This window comes from Camelus ferus, chromosome 4, assembly GCF_009834535.1.
Source record: "Camelus ferus isolate YT-003-E chromosome 4, BCGSAC_Cfer_1.0, whole genome shotgun sequence".
Lineage (NCBI taxonomy): Eukaryota > Metazoa > Chordata > Mammalia > Artiodactyla > Camelidae > Camelus > Camelus ferus.
Genome location: NC_045699.1, coordinates 75,563,840 through 75,582,165, shown reverse-complemented (window position 1 = coordinate 75,582,165; position 18,326 = coordinate 75,563,840). Strand labels below are relative to the sequence as shown.

General features: G+C 55.8%; 1 protein-coding gene across 7 annotated transcripts in view; it reads right to left on the bottom strand.

Moving 5' to 3' along the window:
• Window positions 1-7,750: 7,750 nt before the first annotated feature.
• CACNA1B (calcium voltage-gated channel subunit alpha1 B) overlaps window positions 7,751-18,326 on the bottom strand; it is a 173,409-nt gene continuing 162,833 nt past the window's right edge. For 4 of the 7 annotated variants that reach the window (XM_032479051.1, XM_032479048.1, XM_032479049.1 and 1 more), the window contains 8 exons: window positions 17,446-17,553; window positions 16,854-16,966; window positions 15,817-15,944; window positions 13,342-13,477; window positions 13,078-13,194; window positions 11,745-11,952; window positions 11,234-11,478; window positions 10,294-10,824 (listed from right to left, as the gene is read on the bottom strand). In XM_032479051.1, coding sequence (XP_032334942.1) covers window positions 10,294-10,824; window positions 11,234-11,478; window positions 11,745-11,952; window positions 13,078-13,194; window positions 13,342-13,477; window positions 15,817-15,944; window positions 16,854-16,966; window positions 17,446-17,553 — 1,586 coding nt within the window. Of the gene's footprint in view, window positions 10,825-11,233; window positions 11,479-11,744; window positions 11,953-13,077; window positions 13,195-13,341; window positions 13,478-15,816; window positions 15,945-16,853; window positions 16,967-17,445; window positions 17,554-18,326 lie in introns of all 7 variants that reach the window. The other 3 variants (XM_032479047.1, XM_032479050.1, XM_032479054.1) reach the window with 2 other exon arrangements.

The window sequence follows — 18,326 nt, the reverse complement described above, 5'->3', positions numbered from 1 at the left end:
TGCGGGACGTGCAGGCCCCGCTCACCGCCCCGGGGAGACCGCGCCCCCTGCTGGGGGGTGCTGCCGAGTCCCTTACGCTGTGGAAATCCAAACTGGAACAGAGGCGGTATCCCTTACTTCTCCAGAACAGTTAATGGACGGTTAATTGGAGACCGTATGGCATGAAATGAATGCGGACGCAAACTTTATAACTTAACACCGCATTCACTCAAAGTTATTCACAGACACTGAAGATGCAAAACTAGTCAAAATTATAGACAACACGTAGAAGAAAATCTACACGACCTTGAGTTTGTTCATGCAGATCATGATCTTTGAGTTTTAACACACAACACAAAAAACCAATCCACAAAGAAAAACAGGTAATATCATGGGCTTTATAAAATTAAAGGTTTCTACTCTGTGCAAGGCCTTATTCTGAAAAATCGAAAGACAAGTCACAAACAGGAAAAACGTTTTTTGCAAAGACCTATCTAATAAAAGATTTGTCACAAAATAGATAAACACCTCTAGCACAAACAGCCCCATCAAAAATAGGTAAATATCTGAACAGACACCAACCAAAAAGACACACAGATAGCAAACAAAAATATACTCAACATTATATACCATGAGGGAGTTACAGATTAAAATCATGAGATACCACAGCATGCCTATTAGGAACGCTGAACTCCCCAAATACAGCAATACTAACTGCTGGAGGAGGACAGCTCTCCTTCACTGCAGGTGGAATGCTTGTGCAGCCACTTCGGAAGACAGTCTGGCTGTTTTTTTCCCAAAACCAATCAAGTCTCACATCCAACAATCATGCTTCCAGTATTTAGGCAACTGCTTCGAAAAACTGTGTCCAGATGCAAACAAGGATGCAGTTACACACAGCTGCTCTGCTCATTATGGCTAAAAACTTGAAGAAATCAGGATGTCCCTCAACAGATGAATGCATAAGCAAATTGGGGAACATCCATGTCAAGGGCCAAAAACAGGCCTATGTGGCATATTTTGATCTGATTAATTGTTTTAAAAAGACACACAAGAGTCTCAGAAAACTGAGTAGAGGTTGCCCTTTTGTGAGGGACATTTATATTTACTAGGGAAATCTCCATTTGTATGAGCGTGACCCTCTTTGTACCAGGAATAGAAGGATGATTAAATCTCAAGAAACTCCTCAGCGGAGAAGGTTTACCTTAAATCTGCATGGCCTTGTTTACTGAGTTTTGCATGGCTACCTGCCGTGCATAACTGGCTCCCCCAACATCTTTCTTTGGTTTTTAGCTGAATAGTACTTAGGGTGATAATTTTAGCCTTTTCAGGGAGCTACTCAGTTTTCCTGGGTCTCTCCCATATATTTGGGAGGTACGAATGCCATTGAAATTCTATTTGTTTTTCTCCTGGCAATCTGTCTTTTGTTACCAGGGGATCTGAACCAAGAACGCAGAAGGGTAGTGGGAAATTTTTTCCTCCCATACACATGCGATGGAATACTACTCAGCAGCAGAAAGCTATGAACCCATCAACCCACAGAAAGACATGGGTGAGTCTTACGTGCATACTGCTAAGGGGAAGAATCCAGTCTGAGGAGGCTGCACACAATATGACCCCATTTATGACATTCTGGAAAAAGCAAAACTACGGAGATAAACAGATCGTGGCCTGGGGGTGCGGTTGAAGTATTCCATGTGATACTTCAGTGATGGATATGCAATTATCTAAACCCTCTGATTTTTACAGCCCAAGGTATAAACCATAATCTATTCAAATTTGGTTATTTAGGGTGTAGGAGTGTGGGAGGATGGAACACACAATGTAACATAGTATCTAATTGTATTAGAAATGGGTGGAAAAAATTCACTGTCAGGCATTGGGCAAAATGTTCTGATCTCAGTTAACTTTGGAAATGAATGGAATCTGTAAACTAAAGGCAAAATGGACTGTACTTTAAGACTGGGCTTTATATTATAAAGTTCTTCCCGGGGTATAGTAGCTAACAATTCTGGGACCACTGCCCATGTAACCTGAAAAACAGAAATGAGTTGATAAAGGGTGGGAGCCAGGCTTCTCGCTGTGGGAGTGGGAAGCCACGGATAAGCAAGGGGAGAGCCTTGGCCCTCGTGCTCCTGGATCTGAGCTTCCTGGATGGATGGTGTGGGGAATGGACTGGGAGGGGGAAGGCACGGCTCTTTGCCCTGGGAAAGCCCCCTTCCTCCCCACCCCATACCTGCTGGAAACACTCAAACCCCCGAAATCAGCCAGTGCACCTTTTAAGACATTCTCACCCTCAGCCAGATAGACGAGTGTGAGGGTCTTGCACTACCCACAAGCTGTCCCAGAATCCAGGCCCTAGAGGGTGGAGCCAGGACGGGGCACCTGGGCCTCTGACCAGCAGGTGACAGCAAGGAGGAGACCAGCCCTGAGGGCCGTGGTCTCCTGAAGTCTATGAGCCCGATGCCCTGATGGGGTTCATTCCCTGTGGGGACATGGGCGGGGCCTGCAATGGTTCTGTTGTCCACCTGAGCCCCTTGGATGGAGCCAGGGCAGCACTGGGCTCTGAGGTCCCCTGGCGGTGTTTCAAACTCTGACACAGCAGCTTGAGAAAGGAACAAGAGGATGTGTTTCAGAACCTTCCAAAATGAGGGAGAGAAGAGTGAAGTTGAAAGAGAAGGACCTGGGGGGCTTTTCCTGCAAGGGCCTCCGTTGGGAGAGGCAGGGATGGAAGCCTCTGGAAGCTGATGTACCACAGCCCAACCAAGCACCTCCCTCACACTTGGGCCACTTGGGAGCACAAAGGGCCTCGTTTCTGACTGAGGACGCCGTCCTGGAGGAGGGCGTCCCTGAGACCCACGGGCAGCTCGTGGTTTGGGTTCAGGGTCACGGTGGGGCTTAATTCCAGGTGACACTCTGCCCATCTGAAACTTCAAACTCACCTGAAGGGGACCCTGCCATGAAGACCTCTGAGAGGTGGGTCAGAGTGAGGTGATAGTTAATCTCCCAAGATTGACGACCATGAAGGACAGATGCTCCTGGACCTGCCCAGACCTAGGGTCTGAGTCAGAGAGGGAGGGGAACACAGGGCCTCTTTGCTGGAACCAATACCTCAGAAACTGTACGCTCCCTGAAAGGCAGGCAGGAAGCCTCACTTCCAGCTCTGGATTGTGAGTGCATGCTTTGAGAATGAGGGCGGCCCCCACCCCGGACCCTTTTTTTGGGCAGGAGAGACTAAATCAGGTGACGCTCCTTGACGCCTACTAAGACGGCACCTTCATCTCAAACACTACTCACGTGTGGGGTTTCGGGGGGCGGTAATTGTTATTTATTATAGCTTAAAAGAAAACCGGAACATCCAGCAGCATGGCACTAAGGAAATAATAGAACACTCTGGAAACTTTGGAAGCGTTTGGAAGCGACGCAAGAACCCATTTGTGTAGCAGTGTTTACTGAAATGAGATGAAGGCAAACGCTGTACACTAGACCTGACTAGGTGCACAGTCACGCGCACACCAGTGATGCGACAGCTGTGGAGCAAGTCTGGGGCCTGGCCAGGGATTCTGAGGACAGGCAACAGTGACATCAAAGAGGGGCCAGGTTTCCAAGGGTGACGCCCATCTCCCCCATACCTAGCCATGCTTCTGAGAGCACAGGAAGGTTATGTAGGAGACAAGAAAAACTCACTCATGGGCTTAAAATCCACAAGACAATCTGATCTTTGTCCTCCATCCGAAGATCTAAACATCATATAAAATAACAGGAGTTAACCAGGGCCAGGTCAAACACAGAACCTACCATACAGCAGGCGCTCAATACAGCACCACTGAATACTGTAGCTGGTCCTAGGTGGAGGCTGAGTAGGAAATCTGGCATATCTCACTGCTCTTTATAAAACAGTCACTGAAAATGCCAGCCTTCTAACAAGGTCTAAGTTGATTAATTACAGAATCTAATACATTTATTTTAAAAGGCATTGCAAAAAAGTGTCTTGGTAAAGAACATGCAAAACCTGCCACATTCTTCATCATAAGGACTGACTGATAGGCACTGCATCCATCTAATGAAAAGCTACATTTACTAGATGTCAGTCATTAGCAGGTGACAGCTGGACATAATGTTCTAGGCATGCCTATTTGCTTACACGCTAGATCCTGGATATGACCATCTGTCTAGATGCAGCAACAGATGCAAACGTGAGTTGCCAGTTTATTTCTAGAATTTCATGATCGGGTCAGGGAAAGAAGAGAAAAAAGTATAAACTGTGGTCTTTTGTTCTTAGAGACTTCGGTCCTCCATCCACAAGGGACATGCCTGGTTGAAGTAATAGTATAATGTGGGTAAAAATGAAAGAGGAATTTTAACTGATTTACCCAGGAATGCCCAATTCAGATGTTTCCCAATTGAAAAGCGTGTGAAGCAGGTGTTCTCGAGGCAGGTGTGCTTCTGGGAGTAGAGTGGGTGTCCAGCAGCATGGAGGAGCCGGGCCCAGGGCAGAGGGAACACAGGGGCTGCTCTCCCGGAGCCCCAGGACCCCCAAGACTTCACTGAGACCCCAGCCACCCACATGGGCTAAACCCCTCGAGGCAGACTCTTCAGATACGGCTCTCAAGTCAGAGTCAGGCCACGTCTGCATCCTCCAGGGCCCTTTGAGAAGCTGCAGCTGAAGGCGGTGGTGCTGCCCCCACCCCTCCCCACGGGTTTCCTGCATCTGATCCCCGCAGCCTTAGCTTCCCTCTGCAGAGCGAGGCTCCCTCCTGCCCGCGCATCTCTTCCAAGGCGGTGATGCTGGGAAGCCTGGTGCTCGGACGCAGGAGCAACCAGCAGGGAGGGTTCGGGGGGGCATCACTGATGTTCTCCCCAAACTGAAGATGCTCACTTAAGTAAGATAAATGAGTATTTTAACTGGTAGAAATAAATTAATACTTGCAAAGGCAGGTCTAAGTCTAGGTCTGGACCTGGCAGGGCCAGGAGGTCTCACACGCTCGCAGAGTGCCCTGCTCCCTCTCCAAACCCTCCGTCCAGCTAAGCGCCTTTGGGTGGCCCCATTCACAGGCACAGTCTCTCCCGCTGCCTCTGGGCCTCCAGCAACTCCAGCACTCATCATCCATTTTACCTGAAAGGGTTTCACCTTCCCTTGGGTTTCATGAAAAGTCACAGTCTAAAATGTCTTTGGCTTGGTTTGGCTTGGGTCACCTGCTCATCCTTGAACCCATCGGAACACAAAGAGGATGGAACATGGGATTGGCTAGAGCTGGATCATACATGCATCTTCAAGGTGGGTGGAACACAGGATCTGCCCTCTGCAACCGTTTGGACAGGAAGCAGGTGAGAAGTAGTTCCCAAAGGAAAGCTGAGGTGCTGGACTTGGACATGAGGACAGAGGCGGGGCTGGGGACAGCAGCAGATTCCACGCCACTGACGGCCCGTTGCGCTGCTGTGGGATCAGAAGCCCAAGGAAGGAAGGAGTTGATGTAGGGTCACGGGCTGAGCCCCCCCCCCCCCATCCAGTGCTCCTGCTATGAAGGCAAGAAGCTCTTCTGTTTGCAAAAGGCACACAGACCTCACTCCTGTCCCTGGGAGGTAGGGAGCCCACGAGTCATGCCTACCTCTGGCCACACTGATCACCCGTCTCCGAAGAACAAACTGACTCACTTTCCAGTCTCCTTCACTCCTTTACAAAGAGCAGAGACCAAACGTAGGATGGTAAGGAAATTCCTGCTCAATGAAGCCGTGAGAGGCTCAAGGGTTATTCCACAACGTGGAACCTGTAGATGGAGGACGTCCAGAGGCCGCAGGGGCTGAGCCCTGACACATCCAAGGATGGTCCTCCAAGGATGTGTGGCCTCCGTGCGAACTGCCTGTGGGGAGGCCCGGGTGCTCCCACATCTTTGATTCTTAATGAGTGTGAATGTCAAACGTTTCTCGTAACGAAGGCCAAAGGGTTCTAGGGGCACAGTCTGCTGCATGGTCATTGTGGCCAGAGTCACACTCAACATTTGGAGGGTTATTACCTCTCTTGGCAGGTTAGCAGGCTGAAAGGGAGGAGGCCCTTGTCTCTCAACGGGGATGTGAGGAACTGAAACGTCCCAAGGGGTGTCTGTGCTGCCCAGGGAGCTGTTCTGTTGCCCAGCAGCATGGTCAACTCAATAATTGGCCACGGTGGCGTGACCGGGCCCAGGCTGGCCTGAGCTGGAGGATCACAGATGCCTGCCTGGATGGTTAAAGGTCAAGGGCTTTCCGGAGACTTGAATGTCTACTTCAGCCCACTCAGATGGGATGAAAGATCCAGCAGTCCTAGGAGGGCCCATAGCTCTCAAGAAGGCAGCGCCCGGGGCTGGCAGGTCGCTGCATCTAGTCCTGTATAAATCCGTACGTATCTGCTGAGTACCCTTGTGTCAGAGCTGTGCTCACCTGGGACTGCCTGGGCAGAGTGGGGCCAGGTGGGAGGGTGGGAGGAGTCCCTGTGTAGTTTCTGAGGCCTTAACAACCTGTTGACTGAGGTTGAGTGGATTTGAGATAGTCAGTGACCGGAGCAGACATTTCATTCTTCCACTGTAATATTCCAGGACTAGGGGGCAGAAAACCAAAGGTCCAGGTCAACCCCCACTCTCATGAATGGCCCTGGGCGAGTCCTGTCCATCCTAGAGGCCTCAGAGACATGGTGGGGTGGGGAGGGGCAAGGGCCAGTTACTCTTAACCCTAACACTAACCTGCTAACCTTAACCCCACAATGTCTACCCCTAACTCCCTAACCCTAACCTCTAAACCTAAACCCTAATAACCCCTGACCCCTAGGATCCTCAACCCTGACTCCTGAACTCCTAACCCTGACCCTGGTTCTAACCCTGACACTGACTCAGCCCATCTAACCTAACCCCCAACCCGAACCCTGACCTTCTAACCTGGACCCTTTAACCCTGATCCCTCAAAAACCTCACCCTCTCAATGTACCCTAATTCTGTCCCTAAGCCTTTAACCCTAACTTCTAACACTAAACACTGAACCTGAATTTCTCTCCTTCATCCTAACCCTCTGACTCTGAACCCTACCCTCTCCCTAACCCTCACCTCAAAGCCTGACCATGATCCTGCATTGCCCTTAACCCTAATCCCCCTACGAGTCCACATCAGAACAGACTGCAAGATTTGAACCCTACCCCAATCCCTTTTCCAATGTAGTCAGCACCGTAATTTTCATTTTTATCTGAACCCTAAACCTGTTCAATTATGCGTTTTCAAAATGAACTGTAATGTGAATTGAATAAAACCCTAATTCTTACACCCTTATAACCCTACACTGTCAGTGCTTATATACACAAACCCTTTGCCTGTACCTAGCCCTAACCTCTAACTCCTAACCCTGACCCTAACTTAAACCCCAGCCTCAACTCCAAAGCTAACTCTAACCTAACCCTGTCACTCTTACTTCTCCATGCTAACCCGCCCAACACAGGCACCCCAAACCTCAGCCAACGCCTGCTCAACCAAACCTTAACCCCCCAACCACTGTATTCCTAGCCCTAAAGCACAACCACACCCACCGTGAGGCCTCATCCTGGCTCCTCCGGCCACATGTCTACCCTGATCCTCACCGGACACCGAGCCTGACCCACCCTGGCGCCGTGACCAGGCCCAAAGCCAGTTGTAGAAGTCCCCAGTTTCTCTGAGCCCTGCTCCCTGCGCACTCCTGCCGCGTGCCCACGGAGACGGCTCGCCCACCTGACTCCGCACCCTTCGCGTACATCATCCAGCAGTGTGGTAGGGTTTTGTTTTTGATTTTTTGCTAAGTTTTATTTTAATCCAAGGACTTTGCTTCATACAAAATGTCATTGTAGAAACAACAGCGGAATCCAAAGTTTGGCTGATAAATATTACTCAGGCAGCAAACTAGTCAATCACAGAAAGTTTTTTTGAAAGCAAGTCCCAGTTGTGTCGCATGGTTGGGACTTCTCTTTTTTTTTTTTTTTTTTTTTAACACTGTTCTTAAATATAAAGTTTTGCAACAAACCTTTGATTTATATCAAATATAATTAAAAATTAACAAATGAATACATTGTATCAAAAAGTACGAAGATATACACTTCATGCGCATACTGGAATATATGTATATATGTATATATTTTACATGCACACATAACTTGTTCAAACTACAGCCACTGCTTGACTGGTTCCAGATGCAGACAACTGGTCGATGCATTTCAAGTTTGGCAACTCACTATGAGGTTCCAGGGGAAACGTGATAGTTGAGAAGAGACAGCACACAAACGAAACGCAGAGTCGGGAACACAAGACGCAGCACCTCCTCCCCCTCCTGGTAATTGTCTCCAATTCCAGTGTCTAGAAGCAGCCAGACAAGCCAGCAAGGCTGTGCGGGTCTAGAAAAATGGATTCTCCACCCAGCATGGCCCGGGGAAGCAGCTGTGGTTCTGCACAGAATGAATACATTCAAAATAAAACGGGCTGGGGGACCAGACACAAAACACCAGCATTTAAAGTTCACATCCTTCCGTTTTGAAACAGGACCCAATGATAACATGCACAGTCCGAGGTTCCGATTTTAATTATATCCTATTGGAGTAAAATACTCTGGTATCTTAAAGTTTCAGAGTGTTGTGCCTTCTAGTAAGGAAATTCTATAAAACGGTTTGGTCACAATCATGCTGAAACCCTAGAACAGGTGGCGTCTTGTGTGTTTTATTTCTAATAAATGTGTGTCTTTGTTGCATAGCCCTACGGGTTCACAGCATCCACTCACTGGGACACACAGACACGCACACACCTCACACACCAAGTTTCTTTAAGGAGAACCGTGGGGTAAAAGCCAATGGGAGGCTCAGATGATCCAGCAAAGGGACCATTTCACTTCCACAACATGGAGACACACCAGAATCTGCTCATCCAAACACTCCTTTTGTTCACAAAACAGAGTCTCTAGCTAGTGTTTTATGACAACGTCTTAACTGTGGTCTTCCCCTTTCGAGAGGGGCCACAGAGGTGGACTTGGCTCTGCCGCCTGCTTCTCCACTTCCTGTGCCTGACAGGCGTGGGCTCCGACACCCGACCTCAGCACAGTAGCTGCTCCCTCACCCTCCACCTCCTCTGAGCTCCTGCCTCTTTGCAGGCGGGGCTCCCGACGCCGCCCTCTCCTGCTCCGACCCTGTCCACCCTGTCCTGCCCCCACCTCACCCACCAGGCCTTCTGCAAGAAGACACTTGCAGGACTCCAGCGAGGACGCCCTGCCTGCCAGTGCCCCATCCCTGAGAATCAGCCACGTCCACGCTGCCTTGTGGCGGCTACTCGTGCGAGGAGAACCAGGCAGCAGCTGCTTCACTTCCAGCTACAGCCGCCTGCTGGACGCTTTCTGAGTGCTCCCCACCACCTCAGCTTTCTACTCAGTTGCTGTTTCGAACAGTTTCCACAAAACCCGCTCGCGGTTCACACAGGCCTCCCGTCGCACCCCCAGGAGCCCACGCTAGGGGCTTGGAAGTCAGGCACTTGGTCGAGAGCAGTGGGATCCAGGGGTGGTCTGGTGGGCCGCCCGGGCTGGACACACAGCCTCTCCTCAGTAAGCCACAGACACATGCCCTGAAAAGCTGAGCTCCTCCTGGAGGTTTGACTTTTTACAGTTAACACTCCCTTCCCCGTTATTCTGGGGTGTTGTTGTTGTTGTTGTTGTTGTTGTTGTTGTTGTTGTTGTTGTTGTTTTGACCAAGTATATAGAATCGACAAAAAAGAGTGAAGGGTATTGTGATAAAAAAAACCCAAATCAACAGCAAGAACGGTTTCCAGATTTGGTCCCTGTCAGGGTGACAGTGTCGGGGGGGGAACAGAGTATCTGAGTGTTTCTAGTGCCCCTTGGCCACTTCAGGTGCGGAGGCACAGGGGTTTGAGGACGCGGGCGAGACCTGCCCTGTTTACCACCAACTCTGCCCTGAGTCTCGCCTGCCCCTCTTACTGCACGTCTAGATAAAGGATGGTCCCGACAGGCCTCAGGCCTCCTGGGAAAGGTTCCCAGCACGCACGGGATCCTGGTCCTGTCCCTGCCCACTCAGCACACAGACGCATCCTCTGTCCGGCCTGTGCTGAGACCCAGGGAGGCCCAAGTGAGGGCCAGAGAGAGCCACGCCCCCTCCAAAGGGGCTTCAGCGATCCATCCGGTGTGAAGGAGGGAGACGGCACGAGGCCCTGCTCCCAAGGGCCGCTGCCCCCAGCTCAGCGCCGCCGGTGCCCCCAGAGCCCAGCATGGATGATAAAACTCATCGCCTGGGACGTGCCCGCCGGGCAGGTGCCTGCTGTGGCGGCCGAGGTGCGGCTAGCACCAGTGGTCTTGGCTGGGGTGGTGGTAGCTGTGCCGCGCCCGGCCGCCCGAGCTGAGGCCCAGAGTGCAGTGGAAGCCGTTGGGCACACGGCGGAGGGGGTGGGACTGGGAGGTCAGGGAGGACACGTAGGAAGTCCGGGAGGAACGGCCTGAGTTGGTGGCCACAGCCTCCTCAAAGGTGAGCGTGTCCTCCGGCTGGGTGCGGGCGGCAGCCTCGCTGTCCAGACGCTGCCCCAGGTAGGGGTCGGAGCCGATCCGAGAGCTGGGGGCCAGGGGCTGGCTGAGGGGGTCTCTCTGGAGCAGGGCGTTGTGTTCTGAAAGGCCGCGGCTAAGCCGGCCGGGGGAGAAGGCAGGGAGGCTGGTCTGAGCCCCGGCAAAGTGGACGGGCGACGAGTTGGCCGTCTTATATGTGATGCTGGGTCGGGGGGTCAGCGGGGTCTGGGGGAGCTGCCTCCGCCCACCTCGGCCAGGGGTGCTAGCACCAGATGTTGACAGCAGGGGGCTCCCGTTCACCGAACCACCACCCTACGGAACAGAGCAGGGCAAAGCAAAGTCAAGGAGGGTTGGGTGGGCAGGTGAGAGTCGCGGAGAAGGGACAGGAGGGGATGGGCCCCGGGTGGCCCCAGGAGACGGGTGGCAGGCGGTGCTGGCTGGGCCCAGGATGGTGGTCTGGAGAAGGTGGGTGGCGGGAAGGGACAGGCACGCAGCCAAGGGAGAGGAGACCACAGCCCAGTCAACCACAGCTGGGAAGGAAAGTAAAGATGCCACTGGACAGCGGGAGGGTCTGGGGCCCTCTGGATGGGATGGAACAGGGCCAGGAGAGGAGGAATGCAGGCTCAGACCTAGGAACCAGGACAGGAAGGGAGCTCCGGCCTGGGGTTGCAGGGCGTAGGGGCAAAGGTCGTGAGGGGCAGCCCTTGCCAACCCGGCGCACCTGTCTTGAGGGTCCTGGCTCCTGCCCGGCCGCTGGCGACGTAGGGTGGCTACTGAGGGAGGGCTTGGGCTGTGGGGGCTCGCGGCCCCCAAAGCGGTCGCAGGAGTAGAAGCGCTGCTTCTCAGAGGAGGAGGAGGAGGGCTGCCTCCGCTCCTGGGACCGGCCCCGCTCCTGCCTGCGCTCCCGCCGACAGCTTGCAGGCCCCTCTCCTGGGGGCGGCCCTGGCCCCGCAGTGCTGCTGGGTGCTGGCCGGAGGAGAAGAGAATCAGCACAGCCAAGCCAGGCTGGGAGACAGAACACCCCTCCCCACCCCAGACTGGGTCCCCCCTGGCCAGCAAGGGGTCCCAGGGAGGAGCTGGGGGTGGGTGGGTGGGTGGGTGAGAGCTGCCAGGTCTCCAGACTCAGGCTGGTAGTGGGGTCGTGAGGTACAGAAAGGAAGCGGGTCCCCCCAAGGGCTCCTGGATCCCCCACTCAAGCCACTGTGACGTGCGGGGCCCCCCCTCATACGCACCGCCATCCGTGTCGGCGGACAGGCTGGGTCCCTTCTCCAGGGACTTCTGCTTCCTGTCCCTGCGGCGATGGCAGCGGTGGTGGTGGTGGGGGGCGGCCTGGCCGACCGGAGCGCGGTCCAGGGCGGCGTTGCAGAGATGAGCCACGTGGGGGCGCTGGGGCGCCAGAGTGGAGATGGAACGCTTCATGGGGCTGGCGTCTGGGGCAGGCTGTAAGTGGGGACACGGGTGGGGACACGGGTGGGCGCACAGCCTGAGGGTGGGGTCTGGGGGAGGCCCAGGGAGGCCGGCAGACAGCGAGACAAGTCCCACGGGAGGAAGGGAGGAACACGCCTGGGACTCAGTCGCCGAAGTTGGGGCATCTCCCCAGACGGCGCAGGCTGTGCCTGTCCCTGGGACTGCGCCAAGGAGGGCCTGGCCTGCAGGCCCAGCAGGGTCCCTGGGAAGGCCCACGGGGGCTGAGGCTCAGGGGCCTCCTGGCCCTCCCTCTCTGGAAAGCCCCTCCCCACCCGAGGAAGCCTTCTGCACAAGATGCTGTTTATGTGCCTGTCTCTCCAGGCCGGGCGGGGCCCAGGCAGCCTGCTGGCCTCCGCAGGGATGCCAGGAAGAGGGAGGCTGTGGGCCTGGCTCTGCCAGCCCGTCTGTCCATGCAGGCCCGTGAGGCTGCTCCCAGGGCTGAGATCAGGACCTGCCGAAACAGGTCCTTCCAGACGAGCTCACCCACAGCCACCTCCCGGGGTCACGCTCGGAGGAAGGAGAAGAGGCACCAAAGTGGCCGCTGGAGGGGGCGGCCAGGCCAGGAGGGCACAGGGTTGGGGGGGGGGCGGGCAGAGGCAAGGGGAGGGGCATGAGGAAGTGGAAGAGGGACGCTCAGCCCCTGCCTGGGAGCTTCCGACCCGGTCCCCAAAGGAGGCCCAGCAGGAACAGAGGCTGGGAGGGGCACTGCTTCCAGAATCCAGAGAAAGAATGGGGTCATGGTCAGGATATCCCAGAGCTCGGTGGGGGGGGAGGGGAGGGGAGGGCAGACGAGGAGTGAGGCTGCGTCCCAGAGGGAGGGAAAGGCTGTGCTGTGTCAGGGGCACGGGGCAATGAGTGGAGGCCCCAGTGCCCAGGCAGGAGGCTGCACACAGGTGGGCGGTGGAGGCTCCTGGCTGCCTGGCCGCACCTCTCGGGACCAGCATCGCGTTCTGAGGGTTCCCAACTGGGCTGATGGTGTCCCCAGACAGTCAGAGAGGCTCCACCCCAGCAAAGCCCCTTGTGGGACACAAGCTCCTCCATGCCAGGCTCCTCACTCCCAGTCGCCCTCCCATGACCCCACCCCTCCAGGCCACCCACCTGAGTCTCTGCTGCCAGGCGGGGCATGGAGGCTGCTCGGCCTTGGCTCTCCAGCCCGGGTTGGGGCTCCTCGTCAGGACCTCTCAGGGCCATGCTCTGCATCTGGACATCCACAGCCTGGGGGAACAGCAGGCCCCCAGTCACACCCACCCTACCCCACTCTTCCTTCTCCCATCCCAGTCTCACCCCCCATCATACTCTCACCCTCACCAGCTCACTCTCACCCAACCCACAACTCGGCCCCCCAGCCCTGGGAGCCCTCACCGGTTTTCCTGTCTGCACCACCGGGATCTCCGTAGAGTGGCCTCGCTCCAGAGGTGTCCTCACCTCGCAGGGCACCTCCTGGGTCCTCTGGGTGCCCCAGGAAATAGACTCCTTGATGCCACTCTCTTGGGTTTGTCTGTGGCAGAGAGAAGATTGTCCTCTTGGCCGGGAAGTCCATGGGCCACAGAATGCCCCTCTCCCCACAAACCTGTCTCCAACCTGCCAGGAACCTCCACCACCACCCTCTGCCTTGTTCTGGGCTAGAAAGAGCCCAGAGGGGTGAGGCCCCTTGTGTGTGGCCACTCCCAAGCAGAGGTATAGCAATGGACGGGCAGAGAAAAGGACCCTGGTCTGGGACATCCGGCCCTAGACAGGGGCTCATGGGCACAGTGGGAGCAGGAGTCACTCGTGGCAAGGACGAGGCCGTGCACACACGTGTCAGGCACCCTGCTGCACTTGTGCACAGCCAGCCCTGACAGCCCACGGCCCTCTGACTTCCCCCACCCCCAGCCATGGAGACTTTCTGCCTTTCAGGTCTAGGAGCAAGTGTCACCTATCCGTGAGACCACTTTCAGAGGCCTTCCCGGCACACACAACGCACCCACCTGCACTCTCCCCGCCAGTGTCTCTTACTTATCACGTCTTCCAAGTGACATCAAAACTGCCCAGCATCTGCCTGGGTTTCTGCTCATTCTCGCGTTCAAAGAGGCATCGCACACGCTCTCAGTCACCAAGCTGGGTGGCAACAGTCCCACTCTGAGCCCAGAGGTGGAGCCTGGCGGGCTCAGCTGGCCACACTGATGACCAGACCAGCCATCACTGGGTTTCTGAGAAGAACATCCTTCACCTTCCCAGGTTGGAAAGCATCTCCCGTGCAGTGTGCTGTCTGGAGCTGCTGCAGCCTCGGAAAGGCTGGGCCTGGGAGGGGGCATGGCCAGGACAGAGCTTGCTCCAAGGCCTGGTCACCCATGAGGTCATGCCGTGCCGAGGCCAGGTGGGCACTGACACCAGCCTCAGACGGCTCAGTAAGTTCCCCCTCTGCCTGGCCCCAGCTGACCAGGGGGCCCTCTCTCATGTGCGACTAAAAGGGGTGGAAACTGATTTCTGTAGAAGTTATAACCACGGGAATAAGTGACATTCATTTTCCTGAACTAAAAGATCAGGTCAATCTAAAAAGACTGCTCACCACCCTCTCCCCTCCAACACACACGCACACTCAGAGTCCACTGTTTAACTTTAAACACACAGATGGGATCTGAACCCCCATGGAGAAAGGAGAGTGGGAACAAGAGGCCTCCCAGGGGCAGTCCCCAGGGTCTGCATGCACTCTTCAGGGTGCGGTTTTCACAAGGGAGTGTTCACAGTTCAGCCAAGTTTTCCCAGTGTTCTGCAGGGCCTCCACCTCCAGACACACCCTGCAGTGTCACCCCCATCCCATGAGCTCCAGCCTAGGAGGGGCACAAGGGAAGGCCTGAATGCTTGTACCCTGGCCTTCGTCTCCAGCTTCCAAGGCACAGGAGGTGAACATAAGCTATCCTGGGCCCACTGGCCCCAGAGGAGTTGGCCAAGGCCCAGGCCTGAAGCACGGCCAGGTTGGCTCCCTAAGTACGGCAGCAAAAGCTACCCAATTGGCAGGCCATGACCCAAAATCAGGCTTCAAAAAGAATGTCCAAAACATGAGAGGAAGATGAGAGGACAGGAGAGGAAGAAGCCGGGGATCCTAACCATGCTTGCTCCCCAGGATGGAGGTTGGCCCACCCTCAGCCCTTTCTGGGTGAGACAGAGCATGCATCCAGCTTTGTGCGCAACCAGGGGGACACCAGCAGACGCGGGCTGCCTGGCCTGGCGGGTGGCGGAGAGCATCCCGCCCTCCAGTGCAGCTCAGCCTGGTCATATCACTTGGTTTGGGTTGTCACTGAGAATTATTGTTGCAGGAGTTACGTGCTATGGAAGGGCCTTACTGATTTGCTTACGAAATACTGTTGCCTCAGAAATCAGTACCAGAATGGAGATCTGAGAGGAAAGAGTCTTAAAGGAAGACAGAACCAGAAGGGGCGAGGACCTGAGGTGGAGGCAAATACCTTCTTAATGGCCTGCAGGCATCAAAGGAGTCAGAGGAGAGACCCTCACCTGAGAGAGAAACAGGCACCACGGAGGGAGGTGACAGCTGAGCAAGGACAGTCTAGATCAGGGGACCTCAGTGCTGTCGGAGCGCCTGTCTAACGTACCAGGATCAATTTCAGGTCCACCACAGCAACTGCTCCGGCAGCAGACTGGACCAGCCAGACCCCCATGAAGCACATGGGTGGAGGTGCGTGGCCACGGGCCTAAGGGCTCCCTGTGCTGGAGCGCTGCCCACGGGGAGCCCGGTGGTGCCCCTGGGAGGGGCACGCAGTGGCAGCAGGAGTGAGAGCAGCGGTGGGAGAACCAGGGGCCCTGCCTTTCCCCGCCGCCCTCACAGCACCCGGTACTCACACCGCCCCACCGTTGCTGAGGGAGGCCGAGCTCTTCTGCCGCAGGAAAACACGGGCTCCACGGAGCACGGCTGGCTGCGTCTGCTCCAGCGTGGCCTTCAGAGGGTGGAACAGGGACACAGGGCCCATCTGCAGAAGGGACGCAGGGAGGAGGAGGGTCTCTGGGGCCGGGAAACGTGGTGCTCAGCCACCCGCCCTGACCACACCGTACTGGACGGGAAGAGGCTGCTGGCCACCCTGCACCAGTCCCACCCCTGCGTCTCGGCCGGGCAGGAGCCCATTCCCAAGCTGGCCTGCAAGTGACTTCAGGAAAGTCATCTCACTTCTTGGGGCCCTGGTTCCTCCCTACGACATCTGGGGACTGGCTATGATTACAAATGGCAAAGAGATTTCATCTCACGATCCCTTGAATCGACTGGTAGAGGCTGTGAGGATTCTGAGGAGGTTCCAGGGCCAGGGGTGGGGTGTGTGTGTGCACAGACAAAGGAATGGAGGGCAGGGGTGTGTCCTGTAAACTCTGGACATCAGACAACTTCCCAGACGAGGAGTCTACCCACGCTCCCTGAAGGCGTCAGTGCGGTGAAGGCGTCACCTGTGAGGGATGGCTTCAGGAAGACGGCCCCTGAAGTGTCCCCCTCAGAGGCACGAGGGGGACACAGTGTGACCCTGGGCCTGAGGGTGTTAGCCTCCTCGGTCCCTGCCTGTGTTCAGGGTAAACAGGCCCTCCTTGCACGTCCCAAACAATCTCACGTGCTCCTCACAACCTTCCTTCTACCACTTGCAGTGGCAATGCCCAGAGCCTCTGCTCTCCAGCCCCTCTTCTGCCCCTGGACACCAGCTCTCCAAGTCAGGGGCTCCCCACCCACCAGGCAACCAGCAGCGGGAGCAGAAGGGCGGTGTGAGGTTTCTGACTTTGGAGCCAGAGAGGCGCCTCTCGGCTTCCTTTTCCCGCTGCACCTCCTCCAAGAAGGGTGTGGGCTCCCTCTGCTGTCAAACACCTGAAGGAAGTTACTTTCTGGGACTCCTGGAACCCGGTACCTGGGCCAGGCCTCCTGGAGCTTGGTGAATCTGGTCCCGGGTGGTTTTGTTCTGTTTGTAGAAGTCGAATATCATCAGAGCTGCGTACACCTTCCCCACTGTCATCTCGTCAGCTGGAGAGCCGGCAGGCAGGGGAGGGAACACAAGAGACAGGGGGCACGTGGGGAGGACTGAGGCGAGCAGCCAGCGCCCCCCGGGGGCTCCAGGACCGCACTGCTCGGCAGGAGTGCGGGGCTTGGCCCACCTGGAGCCCCACGCCTCTTCCTGAGGCCCTGCCGGCTCCACCCCACAGGCTGCGGCTCAGTTTCATCTCAGGCACCTCACCCTCTCTGCAGGCATCTCCCTACCCCTCCTCTGGGTTTTCTGAAGGGAACTGCCCACCCTGGGGGCAGGGGAGGGGTGTTGAGTCTGCCCAACAGAAACAGCCCAGACCATCTCCTCCCACAGCCCCAGGGCCCTGCCTTGGGGACCCGAGGAGGTGAGCCCACCTCTCCAAGGCGACTGAGCCCTCGCCCTCGCCCAGGATGCCCTGCTCTGCCTCTGGGTGGGACACACAGGGGGGTGGGCAGGGAGAGGTCCTCACCCCACTTACGTTTATGGGGAGGCACCAGTAAATCCAGGGTCTTCTGGGGCAGATTGGCCCACACAGAGGAAATCTCCTTCCTCAACTCTGCGTCACACTGGTGCTGCTTCGTGCCAGCTGGGGCAGGAGGGGTGGGGAAAGGAGGAAAGACGTGACAGCTGCCCACAGCCCCTGGGAGCAGGCAGGGCTGGGCTGGGCCAGAACGTGCGGGGAAGAGCTACATAGAGGCAGGTCAGAATCTGCCTAAGAGGTGTGGGAGGCCAGAGGGACAGGTGGGAGGGGCCGCAGTGCTCAGCCCAGAAAGGTGCCAGGTGTGCCAGACGCCACGGGCTGTCCTAGGTGACGGAGCAAAATCACAAGAAACCGCCCTTGTGAAGCTGCTTGATTTTAATCAACAGGAAAGTAGCCATGACTTAAAAGTCCAGTATGTTGGAAAAAGCAAAAGGCCAGAGGGCTATGATTTTGGACTGGATGGTCAGGAAAGGGCTCGTGGTACCCTGAGGGCAGAAGGGGACCAGGGGGCCAGGAAGGCCAGGGGGAGCAGGCAGAGCGGTGGAGCCAAGGAGTGAAGGACTCCGGTCCGGCTGCTTTAATCCCATTTATTAAGGTGTAACTTACACACAATACAATTCGCCTTTCCCACCGCCCCACATGCACCGCTGTGGACCCACGACCGCAACTGCACCCGGGCTCCGCCTCACTGAGTACTTTCTGTCTCAGCTGCTTTGCCTCCTCAGAAGTCACAAGAACAGCACCACATGGCGTGCTGGCTTCTTTCATTGGCCCGGTGCATCTGAGACCCACGTGCGCCGTGTACCAGCGGTCTGTCCGTTTTTAGCGCTGGGTTCTGACTCACAGTTTGTGGGTCCATCCACCTGACGGACACCTGA